This window comes from Heterocephalus glaber, unplaced genomic scaffold (genome assembly GCF_053883595.1).
Source record: "Heterocephalus glaber isolate CG9 unplaced genomic scaffold, H.glaber_assembly_v1.0 deba00001472, whole genome shotgun sequence".
Taxonomy (NCBI): Eukaryota; Metazoa; Chordata; class Mammalia; order Rodentia; family Bathyergidae; genus Heterocephalus; species Heterocephalus glaber.
Window position 1 is genome coordinate 95,690,253 of NW_028258315.1, and position 19,726 is coordinate 95,709,978.

Below are 19,726 nucleotides of genomic sequence, written 5' to 3' on the forward strand. Positions count from 1 at the left end.
ACCCTGCTAAGGTGGCTTGAGCGTGATCACCTTTAACCATCAGTCTGTAGGGAGGGCTACAGTTTTTCCACTCTTTGATGGTGCAAGAGCAGTCCCCATTCCGTTAAAACCAAATCTGGAACCTGAACTTTGAACTGTGATCTTTTATCTGGGCTGGCTCGCCTTACATCATATATATTCAGATGCCAGCAGTGGCAGCTCTTCACCATGTGGGCAACAGTCAGCGCTCTATAGCAGTGGTGGTGAACCTATGGCATGTGTGTTGCTTTTAAGACAAAAGATGTTAAATATGAGTTTTTTTATGGACCTCAGTATTGAGGTTTAATTGCAGTGTTGACAGTTTGTGATAAATAAGTGGGCTTTGGGTTGCAGTTTGGGAACTCATCTCCGTTTTGCCATCACTGCTCTATAGTGTTGTCTTTTGAAGCCAGATGTTCACTAGGTTAGGTGTATGAAATGTTTCTTTACCTTATGACATTTTCAGTTTACAATGGGTTTATGAAGCCATAACTACACCATAAGTTTAGGAGCACATAAAGTCCGAACAGGTCACCAACTCTCTGATAGCAAAATTCTAATACAGTCCCCGAGACACCGCCCATCATATAATCCCCTCTTGCTGAGAGTGGGTCAGACCGAATGCAGCTGCATGATCACCCTTGATTAGGTATCTCTAAAGCAAGGGGACTGTCATTCTCACGATTCCTGCACCGCTAATCACAGGTGTTCTCAGGCTGCCTTTGAAGAAGTAGCTGCCAGGTTTGAACTGGACACGAGGCGCAGACCTCTGAGAGCAACTGTTGGCCAAGAACCAGAAAGAAAAGAAAAAAGGAGCTCCCTCCTCCAACCACAAGGAACTGAAGTCTGTCTATTACCTGGCTCGAGGAGAAAGCCTGGCCCGCACCTTGCTTTTACCCAAGAGATGCTGGGCAGAGGACCCAGCTATGCTGTGTCTGAACTGTGAGGTAAGTGGTAAATTACCCTAAATTCAGGGTAATCTGTTACCAATAGCATTTCCTGTCCTCTCTTGCTCCCACCACATAGTAAGTTCCTTCCTCCTCTCATCAGCCCAGGACCCTTCATACCAGCTCTGCTCACTAGATTCTGCAGCCCCACGTTGCGTATGTATGTGTGTGCGTGTGTGCAGTATTCACCAGGAGAGAGCATGGCAGGGCCACTGCCAAGTCATTTTTTTTTTAGTACCAGGGATCGAACTTGGACCTTGTGCTTGTGAGGCAGCCAGCGGCACCACCGAGCTAAATCCCCAGCCCTGCCAAGTCATTTTTGTGCCACCAGTGCTTGCTACAGTGTCTGGTGTGCTGCCTGGTCTGTAATTGGTTGTAGAATGAATGAAAACACATCTATGTAGTATGTCCGTGAAACTTCTGGTTTGTGTTCTGTTTCCAAGAGCAGTTTGGGGTAAACTTCAGCCTGAGACCCCAGGAGAGTTGCTAGCCCAGACCTAATGTGACGTGAAATTTTAGCACGGCTCCCCTGCTCTACTAGGGCGGTGGTAATTCACTTTCCAAACCTACATGACATTTTCTGGGACTCTCAACCCTTTCTTTCCATTGTGCATTTCAGTGTCTTCTCAAAGCATCATTTCTTTGATTTTCCACAGCTGCCGAGGTAAACAGGCTGCTGTTTTGTTGCGTTCCCAACATGCCCAGCACAGGAGGTACTCTGTACATTTGTCGCATCACCAGTTCAAAGAAAGTATTCATCGCAGTGCCTGGTAGACTAAGCAGTCTAGAGGGCCGCTTTTACTTGTCCATTTTACGGATGAGCAAACTCACCTGAGGGTGCAGCCCAGGGTGTTATTCGAGTTCTGCAGGTTTTCCCTATTTCATCACGCAGCCTCCGTGGTAAGGTATGCTGGGTTACTCAAACCGGTCTTTAGCTCCCACCGACAATGAACAGCCCTTAAACACACCCCTTTCAAGAAAACTGGTCCAACAAATGTGGGAAGGACCAAATTCCAAAGCAAAGGAACTCCCTTGTTCCCCACCCCGGGGAGGGTGTCCACCTCGTCCTGCTAAAGATGGAGCCCAGGCCCTCCCCAGGAACTTCCTGGCTTTTATTACTTTGTCATCCCAAACGTAACTTTTCAAAGGGTTCTCTTTGGAAGTGTGGGTGTGAAACTGCTTCCTAATCACATCTTGTGGGAGGCTCTCCGCTGAACATCTGTGTATTATTTGAAAACCTAGCATCCGGATGGGATGTTAGGGTGGGTGTGGGACCGTATGCCGGTGGGATGAAACAGCAGGGACACGATAAAAACACGTCAAGATCGCTTTTAAACAGAGGCGGAAAAATTAGGCAAAAATCACAAATGGCTAATTACCATGGCTCAATTACACATTTAATCAGAAGCCTGGCTCCTCCACTTTTAGGACCAGGATTGAGAGGGAAAAATAGGGCGCTTAGAAATCTAACCAATAAAGATCTCACCGTGAGCCGAGGGACAAAACTCATTATAGATAAGCCTAGTCCTCCCGTTTCCCCGGAAGCCTCTCCCGATTGCTGAAGCCGCGGCGGCTCCCGGGGTGGCTGCCAGGAAATCAGTGCTGCCCCGCGGCGCGGTTTTCGTCCAGCTGGGGTACGAGGCGCGCTTCCGGCGAAGTCCGGAGACCAGGCCGGGGCGCGGCGGCCTTTCTCCCGGGGACCCGCGAGTTGGCGAAAACTCCGCCCCCGGTGCTCCGCAGCTCCGGGAAGAGTGCGGGCCGCGGAAAGGCTGCATTTTGTCAGCCTGGGGTCAGTATCTTTCTCCTCCCCCAGTCGTGGGCCCAGCCAATGGAAGCGCGAAAAGGGGGAGCATTGGATCTCCACGCACCCCGAGTGCAGAGGCCGCTCGGCTTTGTCTGCAGGCGGGGGCAGCGCTGGGCTGGGGGCGCCGGTGCTGCGGCCCGGCCCGGCGAGGGCCAAGCAGGAAACCTCGCGCCCCGAAAAGGCAGCGGGCCGCCCGCTCCCGTCCCCAAACTCGGGCCTGGGGCCCCTGGAGTCCCGGATCCGAGCTGCGCGGACCGGGGACCTCGCCAAACCCGCGCTGGGCGCCGAGTCTTTACCAGGAGCTCGCACATCGGGAGTCTGGCAAAGGCATGCGGCCTCCGAAGCAGCCGCCCTCCCGTCTCCAAGATCGGGCCCGAGTCACCCCTAGCCCCGGGTCCACCCCAGTAGAGCCCACAACCCCCGGGCCGCGCCTGCAGCGCTAAACTGAAGGCGGGAACCAAGCGCGGCCGCTTTAAGAGCACGGAGTGCGCGCCCCCGCCGCCGGCTGCCCCGGGCTGCGCGCCGCCGCCGTCGCCGCCGCCGCCGCGCGCCTCCGCCGCCGCGCGCCCCCTGCTCGCTCGCTCGCTCGCTCGCCGGCTTTAAAGTCTCTGCCAGGATCCATGCTCACATGTTACTTCCTGTATGGAGGCATGGCCAGTTTCCAGCCCCGCGCTGCCGGTTCCTCCCCTGCCCGCGCCGGAGCCACAACTTTCAGGAGCATGGACTGAAGGCGCCCGCGCCCCAGCGCCCCTCTGAGCGCCTTTGTGCTCGCCTCCCCGTCCTCCCGCCGGCTCCGACCTGGGGGGCTCCGCGCCGCCCCCGACTCCGCCCGCCCCTTCCCCGCGCGCAAACATGCCTCCGTCCCTCCCCGGGCCCTGGAAGGAGCTGCCCGCCTGAAGCCCGGAGAAGCCGCGCCGCGCAGCGCTAAGCCCCGCCGCCGCCGCCGCCGCTGCCGCCGCCACCCGCCGGCCGGCTCTCCGGCTGCGCCGCGCCGCGGACTCAAGTTGGGGGTCCTCGGCCGCCCGCGCCCCCTGCCCGCCCCGAGCCCAGGCGCCAGCCGAAAGCCGCGCTTCTCCGCCGAGAGGATCGTCCCCGGCGTGGCTCTGCAGCCTCGGCCACTTTGTGAGCTTCTCCGGGGGCGCTCGGCGGCTCCAGGTTCCGGGGACTCGCCGCCCGGCGCGGGGCCCGCGGAGCGCCCAGGCTCAGCGAGCTTGCGCGGAAGCTGGAACTTACTCCACAAGTTTACCGGCCTCCCTCCTTTCGATGTGCGTTTTCGGACATGCGGAGGTTACTGGAACCGTGTTGGTGGATTTTGTTCCTGAAAATCAGCAGTTCCGTGCTCCATTATGTCGTGTGCTTCCCGGGTGAGTGCCGGCCGCCAGCGGACGCGGCCCCGGCCCGGCCCCGGCCCCGCGCGGGGCTGCGGAGTTGTCGCCGGGGCGCGGAGCTCGGGCACCCGTGCGAGGGGCCCTGGAGAGGTGGAGGGGCCGGGGCTGGGCCGGGGAGGGGAGGAGGATTTGTACCGCGGGCTCTGGCCGTGCTTAGGGAGGCTGGCGGTCGGGGAGGGTGAAGCGGGGACTGGCCGGCCGGAGGATTGGGGAACCCGGGGTCTTCGCCGCTCCAGTGGGGGTGTGGGAGCCGGGGAGGGGGAACTGGCTCTGCTGATCGGCGCGGGCGCCCGGAGGGCGCCTGGGAACGGGCCGTGGGGAGGATGCTCCTGTGGGCTCCGGATCCGAGGCGCTCTCCCCCCGGCGGGGACGTAGGAGCTCAGGGCGGGGATGCTTGCTTGGCAGCTCCGACCCCTGGAGAGGCTGGAAGCCAGAGGGCGGCCGTAGAGGATCGAGGATGTGGGGAGCGCCCGGCGTTCGGTCTCGCGGCTCGGGTCGCCTCTCCTGACCCCAGCTCCAGGCTGGGGCGCAGGCTACGCCTCGGTGCCGGCGCGAGGCAGCTCCCGGGCGCGGGGCTCAGTGGGAGCGCGGGGGGTCCCTGGCTCCCGCTCCTTTGCCGGGCTGGATGGCGGGGTCGCGGCGCGGGGCCGTGTCGGCGCCCCGCTTGCGGGATGCTGTTCGCGCCAGGACGGATTTTCCCGTCTCGCGCGCCCTGCCTACCTTTCTCTGCCCTTTTGCAGGCTGTTCGCGGCTGGCTGACCAGACCCTGTCCCTTCCCTACCGGTCAGGTTAAGACCGGAGCGGTGCTGGCCGTTGACGACAGTGATAAATCAATGCACAGAATCCTGTGCAGCGCGGCGACCCTCGCGCAGCACGGCGCGAGCCAGAGCCCCCGAGGGCAGAGCCCCACTCCCTGGAGGCTGAGAGCCCCCTCTCGGGTAGGAGGCCCCGTCCCCTGCCCTGGCCACAGAAAAGGGCGCGACTCGGTTTTCGTCCTAGGCTCCCCGAGGATGGAAAACACCCCTGTTTTCTGCTTCTCATCCAGCAGCTGCTGGACACCCGCGGGTGGGGGGTTACTGAGCGGGGACGAGGAGCGTGCCCCGGCTTTCCCTGTTTCGCAGCTGTCTGTCGCTGGGCACCTGGGCGCCCGCTTTCGGCGCAGCGGGTCCCCCAGACCGATCAGGCGGCACAGAGCAAGGCGCTGGCGCCCTTGCTGCCCGGGAACCCGCTCCGGGGGCCTGGCCGCGAGCGCCCCGCTGGCAGGCTCGGTGGCCTGGGGGTGGGGGGAAGCGCCGGCTTCGCCTCAGCATCCTCTTTCCCTCCGCGCATCCCCCAGGTCTCGGAGGCCGGGGGAGATGTGCGGCCACGCTCAGCCGAGGCCTGGGGTTGCCAGCAGGTCACGGCCCCACGCGTGGGCCTGTAGGGCACCTCCCCCGGGAAGCAGCGGGCCCTCTCCCGGAGAGCACGGGTCAGGGCCTGTGCCCCCCGCACCTCGCACCCCGGTCTTCGCAGGACGTGGGGCCGAGTGGGAGGAGCAGGTGCGCCCCGGTCGGCTTCGCGAGGCCACCGTCCACGGGCGCCGCGGCCGGGGGCAACGCGCGGAGCAGACGTCTCCACCTCCGTTTCTCCCGCACCCGGGGACGCAGCCGGCGCTCCCACCGCGGTTTTGTTTTCCTCGGTGTCTGAGGATAGTCGAAACCCCGAGTGGGACCGCCAGGGATTCCGCCTTGGTGGGCTTGGGCCATTTTCGTCCTCGTTTTCCTTTGGTGCCCCCGCTGCGAGGTCCAGGAGCCCAGGGGTGCTGGGCAGGGAAGGGGCAGTGGGTGGTGGGTCAGGGAAGCGGGGTCGGCTTGGAGACGTGTGGCCTGAGTGGACGCGTTGCTCGTGCAGGCAGCAAAGTTAAAATGTCACAGCCGGGAGGCCCCGGCCTTCGGTTTCGCGGCGTCGCTGGACCTCAGGGGGCGCCCGGGAGCTGCTGGTGAGCTGCGGCCTCCAGCTCCCAAGGCCCGCGCCCAGCCGCGTGGGAGGGAGGGAGGCCGGGCCGCTCGGAATCGGCGGGCGTCGGAGCTCACGGGGACCCCCTTCCAGTCGGAGAGAGCCGTGGAAGCATTCGTGGATTTGACACGGGGCATAAACATGCTTCTGGTTTTGAATTAGAATCTTCCTTATGATGTCTTAACCCAAATCGCTTGTCACTTGTTTGCTCTCAGAATCGAACCAAGATTTTTTTTCATTTGCTTTTGAGTTTCCAGCGCCCTTTCGGGATAACAGCGTCCCTTACATTCTTACACATCTATTAAAAATTATTATGGAAAAAACCATGAAGATAGAAGAATATCGCGAATCCCATGTTTGTCTCCTGCCCACCACTCTCAACTACTGTCAACTCTCTCCCCTCTTGGCCTGGGAACACAGTATTTTAAAGTAAATTCTGTATATAGTTCACCTGTTTGCTCTGTCTAGTCACTGAGCACTGCCTCTGATGCCATGTAAACTATGTTACTTGAGAGGGTTAACCGTGTTGTATTTTACATTCTCTGTTTAGCACTCATTCTTTTTTTTTTTTTTGGTACCGGGGATCGAACTCGGGACCTTGCACTTGTGAGGCAGGCGTCGGAACCACTGAGCTAAATCCCCGGCCCTTAGCACTCATTCTTTACGGAATGAATTTCTTGTCTCTGGCCCCGGATGTGAAACCTCTCTTTAGTTCTGTTGTTCTGTACATTGCATTACACCCGGGGGGCCACCTCGAAGGCTCCAGAGGGGCTGGCTCCGCTTCCGGTCGCTTCCGGTCTAGACTTCCCCCCCAGTCGCAGCGTCCGAGCCGGATGCTGGGTGATTCCGGACTCCTCAGCCGCGCTTGAGTCCCCGATGGGCACCCCTGGGGCTCTCTGAGAAAGGGCAGACTTGGCAAGTACGTGGAAGCCTGCAGTTGTATTCTGAGAAATAGGCTGAGCGATCCTACAGGGTCACCTCCCTTCTAAGAGTCTTGTTTGAAAGTGATTTTTTTCCATCCATTCTCTAAACTCGGTCCTCTTGACACTGTTATGGAATAAAATCTTTAATTTTCCTTCTAGACAGTGTTTATTAGTAGAGGATTAATGAAGTTGGAATATTAATGCAAAGAGGCATAACAGGATCTTTTGAAACCAGAGGGAGTTGTGGTCCCCAGAGGAAGAAAGGTAGAAGGACAGGTGTGCTGCCACCAAGGCAGGAAGGGTGCCAGCCTACAGTGAAGCTTTAGCATGTCCCTTTTTGCAGGGAATACATGATTATATTGCTGTTTACATGAAGCCATCCATTTAATGCAGCGAGACAAAACACAAAACCTTTTAGATTTGTTTCTATTCTGAAAACCCCCCAAGTTAGCAGAGTATAATAGGTTAGAGTCATACACCAGGTGAAAGGAACTTTCCTACCATTTTTGTAGCATAATTTAAAATGCCTTTGAATAATCATTACTGGGGAGTCCTTTCTCCCGCCTTATCACACCCTCCCATTTTCCTGGCTACTTCTCATAGAAACTGGGTACTTATGTTAGCTTAAGTAGGTGAGGAGAGCTTAGCATTGCTGGTAGGCTGCTGTTTTAATGCTTCCCTCTTACGTGTTGGTTCTTAATTTGGATTTCCACTCAGGGTTTTACTCACAGCATGTGCGACAAAGCAGTGTCATTTCTAAGCAGGACGAAATGGTTTATAATATTGGTGTGCATTTGGGATAGGGAGATGAAAAATTTCTATTAACACTTTGTTCTGGGTGCGTGTTTCTTGTGGCCACATTTTATAACCCAGAGTTTATGGGAAAACCTGAGGGCATCCAAAGTTCCCTCAGAAGTGTTTGATGTCCTGCAGTAAGCGCTTGGTGCACTGTGGTCACAGGGTGACCGCTCTCAGACGACGGTAGTGTTTTGGGCCCTCTTTGTGAAGGGGATGAAAGGCCCATACATGGAACGCTGTAGTGGAAACCAAGGAAGAGTGCCCTGGTCCCCAGTTCTCCGCCTGCACTGCATGTAGGTCAAGCTTGTCACACTGGTGAGGTGAGGGAGGGACTCAGGGCTAGGAATTTCGCAACAGTCTCTGATTTGTTCAGAACAACGCAGCCTGGGCACATACGAGGCCTGGGGTTGCTTTAGACCTTCAGGAAATATTTGCAGAGGATTAAAAGATCAAATACCTCCATTTCCCCTACTGCGAAATGGGAGTGAACATCTTCCCTGCGGAGATCTAAATCCAGGACTGTGGCAGTGGTCTGTGCACTTAGAAAATCAAATACTCAGCTGTAAGAAAAGATTTAATCTGACTGTGTTTTTGTATTGTGTGTACATGGAGTTGCAACCAGAACAAAAATCACTTGAGGCGTGGGAGTATAGCTCAGTGGTGCAGTCTCCTAGTCAGGGGGGCTTGGGTTCCATTTCTAGCATCAAAAATAAAATACTCCAAAAAACAGATGTATGTTCAGAAATCTGTTTTTTTTGGTACCAGGGATCGAACTTGGGACCTTGTGCTTGTGAGGCAGGTGGTGGAACCACTAAGCTAGATCCCTGGCTCAGAAATCTGTTTTTTGTTCCATCACTGTTATGTTATTGTCCGTATGACTCTGTTTCAAATGTTGAGAGCCACAGAACTGTTAATCTCTTGAAGAGAATAAAATATGTTGAAGTAGGGTAGGTGAACTTCACGTTCACAGAAGTCTGTGATAATGAAAGTGTGGCTTGCTCATTCTGAGGAGGCGAGTTAGCTTTGCGAGCCAGCCGCAGCTGTGCAGGATTGCTCTAAGTAGCTAGAGGATTCCTCCAGCCATCGTCCTGTCCCTTAGGGACATCTACAGTTGGAGGGGCATTTCCCTTGGTTTTCTTTGTAGTCGTTTTGGGTGTTTGACAGAAAGATTATCATCAAAGTGAGATGGCTTGCCAGGCCTCTGCAGGTCCAAGGATTTAATGACTACAACACCTGCATTAAAAAATGTAAAAAAAAAATGCTGTTGGGGCTGGGTGTAGGAATGAGCAGATCAGTTTCTCCGCGCACCGGGTTTGTCCCTGGAAACCCCCTAGGTTACTGGTATCGTGTTGCTCTTGTCAGTTAGGCTTGTGTGGCAGGCGACTCACTCAGTAGGAGCTTTGGTGTCCATCAGTCAGCTTATGACGTCAGTGCACTGTTTTGTTAGCACCTGTGAGGGAAGCCTGGAAGTTGTTAATGCTCTTAAGGTTTCTTCTAAAACATTGCTATGAAAGTTATACAGAATATAGAAAAACAAACAAGGATTTGGCCTGAGGAGCCATCCTGCCTCTGCTGTTACATGCTGTGCTATCTTAGACACATCGCTTAACCTTTTTCCACTGGTAAACCAGGACAGTGATAGTATCCTGACTCCTAAGCCCTTTAAGAGGCTCGAGTGAGGATATGTGGAAGGACTTACTACCATGCGTGGTAAGTAGTAAGTCTCAATACATTTACCATTCTTTTTTTTTTTTTTGAGACAGAATCTCACTATGTAGTTCAGGCTGTTCTTGAACTCACTCTGGCCTGAAACCCCCAGTGATCCTCCTGCTTCAGCCTCCCGAGTGCTGGGATTATAGGCACATGCCACCACGCCTGGATACTGTATTTATTTTATGTATATTAAGGAGCTCTGGATGGTAGTATATGGAAAGAGGAAAATGGAGCTGACCAGGAGAACTGTAGGAATAAGCCCCTTTCTTTTAATTTGTATAAACAGCGTGCAAAACCCATTGAGGGTGAGGAGTGCGGACTGGCGGGAGGACCTCCCGTGTAAGATGAGGAAAATTGTTCAGTTTTAGTTTACAGAAATGAGCGGAAGAAGCCTCTCCTTTCTCAGTTTAAGGTGGGAAAATGCTTTCTGCAGATTTAAAATGCACCGCAGGAGTTTTCCCCATCTTTGTGTCTAAATAGTCCCTCGTCCCAGCCGGCCCCTGAGATGTTAATTCCTCCTCTCAGGCTCTGTGGGCTTCGTGGAAAACACAGGAAGGTGGATCTGCTCCGTTACCGTCACTTTTGGCCTTCATCGGTCCGCTGACAGGAGGCAGCAAGTGGGGTGTGCTTTGATTTTGCGCCAGTGTGACGCCTGCATACCCTCCTGCCCGTACTCGAGTCTGCTCAGGCAGCCCTCCAGAGCACACGAGAGAGGAGAGCCCTGTACCCGGGTGCAGCTCCTGTCCTCTCATCTTTCCTTTTTGCAGACTGAAAGCAGCGTGATGATTTTCTGGCCAAACAACAAAATATGATCTTGAACTACTCAATTTAGCTGTTTTTGGGGAGTAGCAAAGTGACTCAGTTGGCCGCTGAAATCTAGCACTAAAAAAGAAGAAATGAAAGCATAGTTCATGGAATATGTAACACTTCCATGTGAGGAAATAGGACAACTGGTCTTATTTTTGAGTCTGTGATACTATCTAGCAACCTGTGTGAAGGATGGGGTTACTTTGGAGAAATGCATCTCAGTTGCTGTGTGAATCCAGTGAGTTCTTAATGCTGTGGCTGCCTCATGTATTGTGCATTGTGCTTAAGTCAGATAAACTCATTAATCTGAAATAGTTTGGAAAGGGGACATAGCCATTAGCAATTCGCCGAGCATAAAAGTGTAGTCCAGATTGGTTAGTAAATATTGTTGACTTCAAGGCTGTCTTCTAAAATTTTAAAGAGCCATCGAGAGCATTTATGGACAAAGCTTTGTTTGGGCAGAGGGAATACTGGGTGCTGAACTCAGCTACATTCCCAACTCTTTTTAAAATTTTTATTTTTTATTCTGAGACAGTCTTACTTAGTTGGCAGTTTGCCCAGGTGGGGCTTGTAGTTGTGATTTTCCTGCTTCAGCCTCCCCGAGTGCTAGAATTACAGGGTTGTCCCTTCATGCCCACCTGCACTGGTTATAAATGGGTTCTGTCCGTTTTTACAGACATACCACTCTGCCTGACGTATTCTATTAAGTGAGTATAGAAACTTAGAGCCAGTGGGAGTCTTATAACAGTTGTTGGGTAGCTCGGTTGCTTTGGGCAGGGTACCCAGTGTCATGTGGAAATGGGGTCTGGGGGTCCCCACAGGGGGTCCTAGATATACATATACTGTACCTCTTGGTCAGAAACCAACACAGGACCCCAAAGAACTACGCTGAAATCGTTGGCCCTCTGTAGCAGTTCCCTTGGGCAAATGGGGCTCAGTTTTGAAATCTCTAAAATGGGTACAATGGCTGTAGTAGCCCACCCTCACCAACCTCCTGTGGGGATTTAGATGCTGTGCTTGTGTTTTACATGCCTGAACCCCTCTGGAAGTAGAAACATGGTTCTCCCCACTTTTGGATGAGGAAACTGAAGCTCAAAGACATTGTCAGTCCTCTAAGGTCACCTGGGCAGTCAGTGGGAGTGGCTGTGTAGGGTTCCCTAATCGTCTCTCTGGATTATTTTGAATTTAAGGTACTTGCTGTTTGAGGGTCCTAGGAAAGCTGTTTTTCCTAATTGTGTAAGAAACCCATGAAAAGACAGATCCAACGTTGTCTTTCACCCCTTTACTGTCCCACACAAGCAAGTACCACAAACACTAGAAAGGTGTCTTTAAATAAGGAAGTAATACAATTAGTATAGAATTTTATTTGGTTGCATTGAGGAGTTGACCTTTCAGCAAATTTACTTGAGCTTCTGAATAAGCTGATAATAACTGTGGATAGAGTGAATTTATTGGTGGCAAGTTTTTTTTCTTTTTTAACTCAAAATCTGAATTGATTTGGTTTGTGATTGGAGAACTTCTGTTGGGGACATCGGCTCTAGCTACTTTCTAATCCTGTGGCATTTTTATTGTCCCATACACCATCTGAGTGTGGGCTGCAGCCTCTGAATCATGTGTGACTTCAGAAGTCTGGGAGTCAGATGGCCCACGTCCTGGGTTTTCCCTCTAGGTCGTCACTGTGTGGGACTGGCCAGTCGGCTGTGGGGTCTTTTAGGCGACACCCCTGATTTTTTAGTTTTTTGTTTTTTTACTCTAATGAAATACCTTCTAAAATCGTTTTTGGATTTTAGAGATTGTCAATTCCACAGTGGGCAGTTGGGGAACAAATGCCCATATTTTGATTTGTGGGGTATACTTCCGGTTAACATTTTTCTGTGAATTTGCTTCCCACAGTTCTAAGAATCTGCTAAGAACCCTTGGATCATTTTTCTAACTTGCTGTGGAATATCTCTAGAGGGTAGAAACCAGGTGGTGGGGAGATCTTGGTTAATGGGGTTGCCTTGCCTGTAGGCTGTTTTTATTATTGTTGTTCTCTCTTTTTTTTTTTTTTTTAGCAGTACTGGGGACTGAACCCAGAGTTTTCACACAGAACTACATCCCCAGCCCTTTAAAAAAAATTTTAAACAAATTTTTAGAAGACTTAAATATAAAAAAATCAACTTGTAGATAAGGTCTTATAAGTTGCTAAATTCCCCATGCTGGCTTGAAGTTGCGCGCCTTCTGTGTCAGCCTCCCGGATCCTGGGATCACAGGTGTGTGCTGCCATGCTCCTCTCAGAAATGCGTTCGTTCAGCTCCGTAGGTGTTTATTGGGCACCTGTGGGACTGTGGTGGCGCAGTGTTTGTCAGAAGGGTGTCATTTCCGCTTTGGCGGCATTTTTCCTCAGTGGCGTTTTAGTTAATGTGGGAAATGTGCATCGCAGAGCCACTCCTGGGTGTAACCCAGACTGAGCCAGATGGGGAAGAGGGGAGGGCCAGAGACCTCTCCTGCCAAGTGGCAGCTGAACACAGCAAGGAGTTGCTGAGGTTGAGGCCAGGGTCACACGGTTTGCTGCTGTGTGCACTGACGGGGCTAACGCAGTGGAAAAGCGACGTGGAAACTACCAAAGCCTTGTTGGGCAGTGTGGCCAGAAGGGGAAGGTGACAGCACGCCCTGCTTGTCAGCAGAGGTGCAGCTTGCTGCCGCAGTCAGACGGCTTCGCATCCCCGCTGCTGTCGCTCCCAGGGAGGTGGGCCCTTAATCTTTCTCAGTCTTGGGTCTGCACCATCAGAGTCAAGATGATACAGGATGACACATATTAAAAACCCTCAGTACCACTTTCCTGGCCTTTCTTTTTCAGTACTGGGAATTGTAGTCAAGGGCACATAACTGAGGAGCTCTACCCCCAGCCCTTTTAATTTTTATTTTAAGACAAGATCTGTCCATTTGCCCAGGTGGGCCTTGAACTTGCAATGCTCCTGCTTCAGCCTCCAGCAGCTGGTTGTAGGGCGTCTGCCACTGCTTTTTTTTTTTTTTTCTTCAGTACTGGAGATTGAAACCTTTGTATTGAGCTATTTTTGAGCTTAAAAAAATATTTTGAGACAGAGTTCTACGTTTTCCAGTTGCCCGGGCTGTAGTCCTTGTGCCTCAGGCTCCCAAGTGCTGAGATGACAGTCGTGTATCTAGAAATAGCTCGCTATTTCTGTATACACAAATGGACAACCTCATTTCTCCCAAAATCCAGGTAGAAGAATGGAGGTTTGCTCAGGCCAACAAAGTTACGGATGGCTTTAACAACTAATGTGATTTATGATTGGGGTGCAGAGGGCAGAGGCTCGTTCTGGATCTTGTCTTATTCTAGGAAAGAGAAATGGAGAGAGGACACATGTTTAGGGGATGGACAGTTCTGCAGGGTTATCGTCTCCACAGGTACTGTGTGGCCATACAGACAAGGTTTAAGAGAGAAAGTGAGTGAAAGTTGGGCATTTTAAGGTGGACGTGGCGGTTCCCACCCGCAGTCCCAGCACTCTGGGAAGCTAAGGCTGGAGGGTCACAAGTTCAAGCCTAGACTGGGCAATTCATTGAGATCCCGACTCAGGAAATAAGAGTTGAGGGGTACAGCTCAATGCGGAGGCCCTGGCTGGGCTCAATCCCCAGTACTACAAACACACAGAAAGGCGTTTCGCATTCGTGCCTTCAGCAAGCCTTTGCTGCATACCTGCTGCGTGCAAGCATCGCTCCAGGCTCTGGGGAGGCGGGGGACCGGAACCGGTGGACGCTCCCGAGGCTGCAAAGCTGGGAGGTGCGGTAGCAGCAGGCTGGTGTTAGACAGCGCTGCCTCGGGACAGGGGCTATTTACAGCACGCAGGGAGCCCTGGGGTGCTCGCAGCCCTCAGGTACGGCTTCTACCTGAGAGACAGATTTTTATAAGGCTTGTTTGGGGCTTTATGTTATGTTGCCTGGATTGATCACGCGTGTGTGTGTGTGCGTGTGCACTAGTGTGAGTGCACGCTGTTGGCTGACGATGTGGCTTGCTCTCCGTCAGTGCCCCCAAAGCTGAACTGGGTGCCTTCCTTGGGCACAGTCAGCTCCGCACACAGCTGCTGCTCACGTGCTTCACAGGACTGTGTTGAATTGGGTTGGTGGTCTACTCTGTTAGTTTGATTAATTAAAAAAGTGATTTAAAAATCTCATGATTTCAGGGTTGGGTCCCTCAGTCCCTTTTTTGTCATCAAACCCCGAGAGCCGGGTGATTTGGGAGAAGGGAAGGTCATCGTTGGTGAACCTGTGGCACGTGGGCTTAGAGATGTTACATTGTTTTTCTAAACCGAAGCCTTAGTTTTCAGGTTTAATTGAAGACTGGCACTTTGCAACAAATAAGTAGGTTTGGGGATGCAGGTTGGGTACTTGATCTCTAAAAGGTTCATCGCTGATGTAGATTAACATTGGAGATGCTGTATTATTGGGTCTGTTGCTGCTTAATTTCTTTCAGAATATCCTTGACCCCTAACTTTTGCAAATGGATTTCTAATAAATGACAGAAATGTCACATATCTTAAGTTTTCCAACAACAGTGTAGGAAAGCCTGAACTTCTTTTTATTTATGGTACTGGGATTGAACCCAGGGCCTTCAAACTGAGCTTTTAAAAATATTTTATCTTGAGACAGGGTCTCCCTTCCTGAGTCAACCAGCAGGGCTTGAATTTAAAATCCGCCCGCCTCAGCCTCCCAGAGTGATAGGATTACAGAAATTCAACACGAGTCCTGGCTTGTGATCTGTGTGTTGAGTGGCCCCACGGAAGACTGAGGCATGAATTCCCTGCGTGACTCAGCATAGTTAGTGTGCCTGTGGGTTTGAGGGCAGGGCTGCTTTCCCTCTCCAGTCCTTCAGCGTCCAGGTGGTGCCGTCATTCTGGGGACTGGCGAAATGTGGAGATGCTGCTTTCCAGAAATAGGATAGGGTATTTTATGGGACAGCGATACCAGGTATGGGCTTGTGCACTGTGCCCCGTGGGAGAGTCGAGAGGGTCTGTGTTGGCATAGTGGTCCAGGTCCACGTGTAAAAAGGCAGGCTTCACATTCTCCACGGCACAGCGGGGTCGTGGTGATGGAGAAGTGGTAGCAACCCCTCCCCTCCCTCTCTCGGAGTAATAAGGCTCAGTTCTGGTGATGGTGGTCACTCTGTAGAGCGTGGCCTTGGGTTCAGTGTGGACCCATACACAGCAGTCTCATTGCCCGTGGGTTCTAGTAGCAGTGATGTGAATCGGGGTGGGAGCAATGGAGCGGGCCCCAGCTGGAGAGCAGGGTGAATGCTGGTCTGGTGCCAGGTGCATAATGGTTCTGCTGAAAGAGGCCACTGGCAAATGGGCATTTCTTTGAATTGCACAGGTGCTGAGAAAATCTTAACTTTTTTTGTTTTTGGTACCAGGGATCGAACTTGGGTCCTTGTGCTTGTGAGGCAGGCGGCGGAACCACTGGGCTAAATCCCTGGCCTGAAAATCTTAACCTTTAATAAATCCCTTTACTAACTTTGGTTGGTTAACTTTGTTGGTTTTCTCATCTTTAAAACGGGGTTAAAGTGTCAACTTCCTAGAGTTCTTGTGAATTAAATAAAATATGTGTGCAGATCACAAGCAAAGTATTAGGCACCCGAACTGTTAGAAATGGTACCTTTTTTTTATTGGATTTTTGAGACAGGGTCTTGCTGTGTGGTTCAGGCTGGCCTTGAACTCACTAAGTAGCCTAGGCTGGCCTTGAACTCATGACAGTCCTCCTGCCTCATCCTCGAGAGTGCTGGGATTACAGGTGTGTGCCGCCATGCCTGGCCAAATGGTACCTGTTTCTGATTGCAGCATGAATGTTCTTTCGATGCCATGCAACCCTGTGAAGAGGTGGGCGAGCTGGAGCTCGGGGAGCAGAGACTCCACAGCTGAAGAGGTGGCAGAATCAGAATTCAAACCACTTTCTGGAAGCTAGCATGCTTCCTTCTCCACGTGGAGAGCGAGTGGTGGGTGAATCTAAGACCCCTGTGACTGCTCCGGAACAGTTTTCATTGACAGAGATTTAGCAGAGATGGCCACTGTGTTAGATTTCTGCCACTGTGATAAAATATCTGAGATAATCTACTTATAAGGAGAGATTTTACTTTGGCTCATGGTTTCTAAGGCTTCTGTCCACGATCAGTTGGCCCTGTCACTCTGGACTTTGGCAAGGCAGTAATGCAGGTGGGTGGGTGTGCGTGGTAGAAGTCTGTTCATCTCCTGGCATCCTGGCATCTGGAAAACAAAGAAAGAAGGGGCTGGGGTCCCCATATCCCCTTCAAAGGCCCACCTTTAGTCACCTAACTTTTTCGCATTAGGCCCAGCCTCCTAAAGGTTCTGCGTCTCCTAATAGTGCCACAGGCTGGTGACCCAGCTTTTAAACCTTAGCAGCAGTTAAGGTTTAATTTATCTGTACACCCCAGCTTGAAGGTCTGTGTTCGTAGGAATAGGTTCGAAAACACTGTGAATCTGAGGGTTTTTGTTACGAAGTGACCCTATAAGAAGCACATATATATCTCTGTGTAATGCACAGCCCATCATATCCCCCCGAGTCCACGTGAACAGGACATTGAGTGAGGGTCAGCAGCACATGTCTTCTTTCTGCCCCTGTGTTGCTTTGTAGTTTTTCAACAGAGATTAAAGATTGCCATTTCAGCTGAGGGCCCCCATGCCCCTTGTCTCAGCAGACATTGCTAACCGATCCCAGAGCTCTTGGCTGCTAAAGCTAAACAAGGTCTTAGAATCCTTTGCAAGAGATGGCCTGGGAGAGGACATTTGTTCTGTCTCAGTGCTGTGCTATGAAAGGTTATCCAACTTTCAAAAATAACGTAATAAGGAGAAGAATATCTGAAAGGCTTTTACATCTTTGCAAATAGGTGTATTGGCACACAGGTAGTTTAAGGGTTCCTGGTCCGTGAAATTGATTTGGTTTCATATTTGACTCACATTTGTTTATTCAGGGAAGAAAACTCCAAGCTCTTGATGGCGGTTACATCATGTTCTAATTGGCGAGATCCACTAATGGAGGTTGAGGGTTCTAAAATTACTTGCTTATTTTTCCTTTCTTCAAAGCCCAGAGGTTTTGCGTCAGATTATGGCACTTGTAGGACTGTTTCTATTCCAGAGTGACATCTTTCTGAATTCTTAGCTATTTAAGTGAATGTTAAGTAGGGGCTTGGTGACAGCAGTTTTTAAAACCGTGACTGGCTTAATGGATCCCTTTCCTCGGTTGTTTATACTTGGTAAAATACCTTGTGTTTACTCTGAATAAATTTGTTGTTACCTTTAGGGTAGCTTGTTTCTGAGAGTTGGAACAGGCCTGATGAGTGCTGTTTTTGTGAGGAAATTGAAGAGTAGCAAGCGTGAGAGGCGAAAGGCTGTTGCTGGTGGTGAAGCTGGTATCAGATATAGTTTTGGTGTTTGGCACACGCCACGTACTCGTGTGATGTCAGGTAATTGCCTGTTTCCTTTTACTGGTTCACATGACTACCGTACAGTTAAAAGTTTCATAGGTAGTTCGTGTGCTCGGCGTGTATTGCCGTGTCATGTATTGTGTATGTTGTCTTTTTATCCCATAGTACTTGTCTGGGGTGCGAGTTCCACTCTCACCTCACTTTGCAGATGAACATAATCGCCTCTGTAGCACCCTTTGTGACGCTGATGGCGTTTTCTCCCTTATCTGTGCCCAAAGATGTAGGGCCGAGAGAAATGTGGCTTTGCGGAGAGCACTGCTTCTGGTCTCCTCTGCAGTGTTGGGGTTCTCAGCGGCGTGCGTGTTCACCCATCGGTGAAATGGGGTGACAGTCCTTGCTGCACAAGGATGTTTGAGGAATAAATGAAATAAGCCATAGGAGGCCATTTGGCGCAGGCCTGACGTACTAAGCTCTTGGAAGTCATAGCCATTATTGTTACTCTACTGACTCACTGCCTGAGCACCGAGCACAGGGCCTGGTGTTGATTTCCTCTCTGGTTCCTGTGGTGTCGTGGCCTGTGGAGGGCTGCGGACAGCTGGCCTGTGCTGCCAAGGAAGCCCCAAGGCTGAGCAGAGCACCTCGAGCATTCTAACTGAGCTCTGCACAGCAGTGTGAGGTGCACGCATGGCCTAGGAGAACTTCTGAGATTGCCCAGGCCCCAGCAGAGCCTGGAGAAAAGCGCTCACCCCTGGCATCGCTCGTTCCCTCCTGCCTGGGTGGAGACGCTGTGATCTGTACACGTGCAGATCTCAGACCTTCACATGCGCTGTCTCAGGTATTTTGTTTTGTCAAAGCCCAGTTGCCATTTTTAGTGAACAGCCAAGCCCGTGACGAATCCCAACTCTTCACTGCAGGTCGTGACCAGTGGCCCTGGGGTTGATACAGCTGTGGGCTATTTAGTGGGTGGGATTAGTGGTCATCTCTGCATCTGGATGCTGGGGGTGTCCCATACCCGCTCTGAGGATGTTTTGTCGCTGACCCCACGGTGACTGCACTGTGGGTGACTCTTTCCTGCGGAATAAATACTTTGTACCCCTACCTTGCTACAATTGTCCTTGGTATCTCTGGGAGATTAGTTTCAGTCCCCCTCCCCCCAGGACACCAAAGTCCACAGATGCTCAAATCTCTTAAATAAAATGGTGTAGTATTTGCATATAATCTCCCCATATCCTCCCCTGTATTTTCAATCATTTTAGGTACTTATAATACCTAATAAAATGTAAATGATATGTAAATAGTTATTGTATTATTTAAGGAATGTACAAGAGAAAAAAGCTGCTTACATGTTTAATATAGATAACAAAAATTATTTTTAAAAAAGTAGTTTTGAGCCAGGAATTTAGCTCAGTGGTTCCGCCGCCTGCCTCACAAGCGCAGGGTCCTGAGTTCGATCTCTGGTACCAAAAAAAAATAGTTTTGATTCATAGCTTCAGAACCCACAGATAAGGACCCTGGGGATATGGAGGCTGACTGAACTGAATTCAGAAGTTTGCTGAGAAGTGCTCGTGGTACAGTGCCTGGTCCTGCCATGTGAGTGTGGGTCTGTGGCCACCAGTATGTGCAAGAGAGCCAGAGGCCGGGGAGTGAGGAGGGCACTGAGAAACCCTCTCCTTGTTAGCTTTTTAGGTTCCCACCGGGAATGCCTCCTTCTCAGGGAATTGGGCAGTGTAGACACCTGCCCTCAGGGCATGGCAGCCTTCCAGCCAGGGTGTTGAAGAAGGGGTGTGGGAGGGTGCTGAGCCTCAGGTGGCTTCGCTGCCCACAGGGGAACAAAGACAGGAGTTCTGGGGGGGGCTTCCTCATATTTTATGGGGAGCCTGACTTCAGAGCGACTTTGCAGG

The 19,726-nt window shown here is 51.6% G+C and overlaps 1 protein-coding gene across 6 annotated transcripts in view; it reads left to right on the forward strand.

Moving 5' to 3' along the window:
• The first annotated feature begins 3,745 nt into the window (after positions 1-3,745).
• The window catches only part of Ptprg (protein tyrosine phosphatase receptor type G), a 674,743-nt gene continuing 658,762 nt past the window's right edge, over positions 3,746-19,726 (forward strand). For 2 of the 6 annotated variants that reach the window (XM_087181612.1, XM_087181618.1), the window contains exon 1: positions 3,777-4,133. In XM_087181612.1, coding sequence (XP_087037738.1) covers positions 4,049-4,133 — 85 coding nt within the window. In that variant the 5' untranslated portion in view covers positions 3,777-4,048. Of the gene's footprint in view, positions 4,134-19,726 lie in introns of all 6 variants that reach the window. The other 4 variants (XM_087181611.1, XM_087181617.1, XM_087181616.1 and 1 more) reach the window with 3 other exon arrangements.